The sequence below is a fragment of the Tupaia chinensis genome, unplaced genomic scaffold, assembly GCF_000334495.1.
Source record: "Tupaia chinensis unplaced genomic scaffold, TupChi_1.0 Scaffold000561_1, whole genome shotgun sequence".
NCBI lineage: Eukaryota > Metazoa > Chordata > Mammalia > Scandentia > Tupaiidae > Tupaia > Tupaia belangeri.
The window spans coordinates 3,827,503-3,832,044 of NW_006160074.1; the positions used below are offsets into that span (position 1 = coordinate 3,827,503).

General features: G+C 64.8%; 1 protein-coding gene across 1 annotated transcript in view; it reads right to left on the bottom strand.

Moving 5' to 3' along the window:
- Nucleotides 1-1,101: 1,101 nt before the first annotated feature.
- The window catches only part of MYBPC3 (myosin binding protein C3), a 25,026-nt gene continuing 21,585 nt past the window's right edge, over nucleotides 1,102-4,542 (bottom strand). Inside the window, 11 exon segments of the mRNA XM_006157808.3 lie at nucleotides 1,102-1,147; nucleotides 1,270-1,306; nucleotides 1,486-1,672; nucleotides 1,906-1,943; nucleotides 1,946-2,035; nucleotides 2,117-2,276; nucleotides 2,377-2,516; nucleotides 2,695-2,890; nucleotides 3,069-3,157; nucleotides 3,766-3,933; nucleotides 4,055-4,189. Coding sequence (XP_006157870.1) covers nucleotides 1,296-1,306; nucleotides 1,486-1,672; nucleotides 1,906-1,943; nucleotides 1,946-2,035; nucleotides 2,117-2,276; nucleotides 2,377-2,516; nucleotides 2,695-2,890; nucleotides 3,069-3,157; nucleotides 3,766-3,933; nucleotides 4,055-4,189 — 1,214 coding nt within the window. The 3' untranslated portion in view covers nucleotides 1,102-1,147; nucleotides 1,270-1,295.

The following is a 4,542-nucleotide window of genomic DNA, read 5'->3' on the forward strand; positions in this document are numbered from 1 at the left end:
TTCTTACACTGGGTAGGACTCTAAGAGGCACCCCTAGACCAGCACTCCCAGAAGGTCTCTGCAGTGGGAAGGCCCTGGAGCTCCACAGGCGAGAAGCACCCGCCACCCTGCAAGGGCACCTCTGAGACCCGCTGGCCTTTTCCTCACAGATGGCAGGTGGGCCCCTGCAGGGAAGCCAGAGCAGAGCCTGGCCTCACCCCTTCCTGGCTCCTGTTGTTTCTAGCCGGACAGTCGGGCCTGCCCACACGAGAGCCAGGAGTGGAGGGGCTGCGGACTCACTGGAGCCAGTGCAGTCCCACTGCAGGTGTGGACATGACTGGTGGGTCCACACCCTTTGCCCGGCTGCTGTGACCATGGGTCCCCTGAGGACAAGCCCAGGCAGGAGCACCTCGGGCTCAGGTTCTCGCTAGCACCGTCCCCATCGCAGCCCCCTCCCCCAGTTTCCGCCTTTGAAGGGGGAGTGCAGGGGAACACGGGTTCCTTCTAGTGTCTTGTGAATTTAGGGTTCCCCGGGACCAGCAGTTAGTGTAATGGCTATATCGCTGGACTCCCATGTCGTCGCCCGTGGTTTGACTCCTGAACCCGGTGACTTAAACTCACGCCGGGCACGTGTGCATGCGTGCCCAAGATCCCGAGAGGAGAATGGAGGAGAAGGGATTGCGGTGTGGCCATCCCCCCTGGGGGGTGATTTCTTGCTTTCTCTCTGTCTCTCACTGTCTTTTGGGGGAGCGCACTCGCCCTATAGCAAAAGCCTCTCCAAAAATAAAAAAAATGTAGGGTTCCCCTTGGGGCCTCATCTCATCGTCCAGAAGACAGAATGCCTGCCCGCCCTCGGCTCACTGCAAGGATGAAGGCGGTGTCCCCGGGCCTTAGGGTGACAACGAGCGCGTTGGACAAGAGCTGACTCTGCAGTTGCCCTGGTCTTTATTGCATGTATTGAGAAGACATGGCAGGTCACCGGGCCTGTCCCCAGCCACCATCTGAGTCCACCCACTTTTGTCCTGAAAATCCAGGCACTTCTCCCAGAAGCCCACCAGGCTGCCCCCGCCCCAGCCCAGATCCACCCGGGTGCGTGCACACATCCTGCAGAGGTGGCTTTTCCGGCGTCCTCCGGCTCCTGGCACACAGGACTGGCATCTGCTTGTACCTGTGACACGGGTGAACTGAGGCCACCTGGGCGCCCCACGTTGTCACGGCCGCCCCTGGACCAGAGGCCAGGGGTTGGCCTCTGCCTTGGGCCCTGCGTGGCTGGGGGGCTGCAGTACGTACCTGGCCAGAGTGGGGAGCCGGCCTGGTCACTGCGGTACTGCCGGGAAGGAGAAAGGACGCTGCCACACGCGCCCTCCCAGCCCTCTGGAGCCCAGGCTGCATGGACGTGGCAGAGCCGGGGCTCCTGCAGCCAGGGCGGGGCCAGGACCACAGCCCCCTGCCCTGGTCTCCTGTGCTGCCCACTTCTCCCAGGCCCTGGCCCAGCGGGCTCCTCACCTCGCACCTCCAGGCGGCACTCACACTGTGCCTCGCCCTGTAGGTTGGTGGCCCTGCAGACGTACACGCCGCCGTCGAAGGGGCAGGGCTTCCTGATCTCCAGGGTCAGCACGCCCTGCTTGCTGAACGTGCGGAAGCGGGCGTCCTCCCTCAGGTCCAGGCCGTTCTTGAACCAGGAGATCTTGGGCTACGTCAAGGGCAAGGAGGGGGAGAGACCACCTGAGGGGGAAACCTGCAGGAGCCCTTTGGGGACCAGCTGTGACCTACCTGCTCTGGAGACCAGCCGGAGCCCACACTACATCCCAGGCCGGGAGTGGACACGGGGCTAGCAGGGATCCCAGGCCCTGCTCAGGGGAGAACCCAGCCCAGGAACCCCGAGGCGGAGAGGAGGCCGAGGGCTGCCTTCCAGTTGGCACCCACCTTGGGGCTGCCCCGGACGGCGCAACAGAGGCTGGTGTGGCAAAAAAAAAGCGCTTCACCAGCGGCTGCGTGAAGCTTGGCGCCTCCGAGAAGTCCAGGGCCTTGAAGCTGGGCAGCTCGTATGTGATGCCTGTGGGTGACAGGACTCAGTTCCCAGAGGGCCACACCAAGGGGCCCCCGCTCCCCAGCGGTTGGCGTTAGGGAACTGCACCTGGTCTGGGGATGAAGACAGGCTCTTTGGTGGTGGCGGCTCTGTCGCTGGGCCCCACCATGTTGTGGCTGAAGACCCGGAAGTAGTAGCCATTGCCGATGATGAGCTCGGACACCACGCAGTGGGTGCGGCGGTAGTGCTCCAGCACGGTGAACCACTCCTGGGGGAGCGAGGCCAGGCGTGGGCCTGTGGGGGCCGCCCAGGGTACCACGGGAAATCGAGGTGGCCCATGGCGGGGGTGTGGCGGGGGCCCAGCTCACCATGGTCTTCTTGTCGGCTTTCTGCACTGTGTAACCCCAGAGCTCCGTGTTGCCGTCGTCCTGGGGTGGCTTCCACTCCAGAGCCACATTGAAACCCCATGCCTCGGTGACCCGAATGTCCTGGGGGGGACTTGGCTTATCTGCAAGAGACAGACCCGGCCGGGTCGCACACCTGATGCCGCCTCAGTGAGGGCAGGGACTCCGGGCTACAGGGGCCCCTGCCCTCTGCCACCAGCCCTGACCTGCTTTCCGCAGACACTCTGGGTCAGGGCCCCAGGCTGTCCCCAGGCCCCAGCAGGAGGCCCCAGGGCCACGCACCCACCACCTGCAGGACCAGCGTGGCCTTGTCCTCCATGTTCTCGATGCGCACGGCCACCTGATAGGCACCCGAGTGGGCACGGCGAGCAGCCCGGATGAACAGGATGGTGTCGCTGGGACTGTTGCGGACGCTGACCTCCTCGCCTGCCAACGGCTGCCCCTCTTTGGTCCAGGTCACCTGAGGCCGGGGCTTGCCCTGAGGGCAGGGACACCTCAACCTGAGCCAGGCTCTCCCTGAGGGCTGGCCAGCACCCCAGCTTGGAGCGTGTGGGTGAGGCCTCGGGACGTGGTCAGCCCCGAGACGTGGTCACCTGCTGGATGCGGACAGCACACTGTCGCCTCCGCCCTTGAGGCCCGGGCAAGGGCGGCCCTACCTGGAAAGGAATGAGGAGGTTCACGGGCTCCCCGACCTTCCTCTGGATGGTCTGCCGCAGGTGCCTGGGCAGCTGGAGCCGTGGTCGCACTGTGGGCACAGGGAGGGCGCTCAGCAAGGACCCGCCATGGCGCTGAGGCACGCCAGGGCTCTCTCCTGGGGCGTGGCCAGGAGCTGCCACTCAGGGAAAGGCTGCCTGGCCAGCCTTGCCACCCCCCTCAGGACGCAGGAATCAGAGAGGGTGAGCAGAGACTTGAGGCCACACAGGACATGGGGCCAGAGTGCACCCCGAGTCTCCCAGACCCGTTGCCAGGGCTGCGCCCACCCCAGTTCGCTGCCTCTTTCCGACTCCTGAGAACCAATGCCTTGGGATTAACCCTTTGTTAGGGTGAAGGACAGAGGGATGGGGCAGCTCTCGGCCGGACCGATCTGACCCCAGCTGGCCTCACTGCTCAGTCCTTAGGACAGGGACGACGGCCACCACTGGAACTGAGGGGTCCATAGGACAGAGCTTGGAGACCAAGCTGTGTTCCAGACTGGAGAACCTGAGACACCTCTCCAAACCTGCACCAGAGCCGCGGCGTGAATGAAGGCTCCGACCCCTCCAGCCCCGCCTGGCATGCGACCCCTCCCCCGGGCAGGGATGCCAGGGTCCTGGGTGTCGATGACAGGTCTGTGACTGCACCAGGAGCACTCACACAGTATCTCCTGCACCGTCACGGGCTCCTTGGTGGAGACAGGGGCCCCGGGTCCGGCCACGTTGTGCGCCCGCACGCGGAAGAGCAGCCGGGCACCCGTGGGCAGGTCCTTCACCAGCATGGACGTGCGCTCCGTCAGACCCTGCACTGCGGCCACCCACTCTGAGCCTGCGGCGAGGGCGGGGAGGCAAGGCACAGCTGCGTCACCGTGGACACCACTGACACCCGCCCATTTGATGCTGCCTGGGCCCGCCCTGGGGACAGGTGCTGGGTGGGGTGGGGCACTCACCCCCCTCCCGGCAATACTCCACGCTGTAGCCGTGCAGGCCTCCTGCTCCCTCGCGCTCCGGGGGCCGCCACTTGAGGGAGACGGTGGTGTCAGAGACGTCCTCCACTGCCAGGTGGGTGGGTTCACTGGGGGGGCCTGGGCAGACAGGAGGCCAGAGAGGGGCCTGAGCAAGACTACCAGCTAGGGGGGCTGGAGACCACGCCCCAGCCCTCCACTGCCTGCTGGGAGGGTGCAGTGAGCAAAGCCACGTGGGAGGTCCGGGCTCGGTTCTGCCCAACCTAAAGGGACCAGGCACAGTGCTGACCCTGAGGCTAGGGTAGGAGCACCGCAATGGGTGAGACTCTGTCAAAGTCCCAGTGTCTCTCTCTCCTTAAAATAAATGCAGGTCAGCAGGTGGTGTAGTGGTTAAGGTGCTGGGCTCCCACATGGCCAACTGTGGTTCAAGTCCCATATCGGCGGATTGAAAATCACACCAGGCACATGTGTGT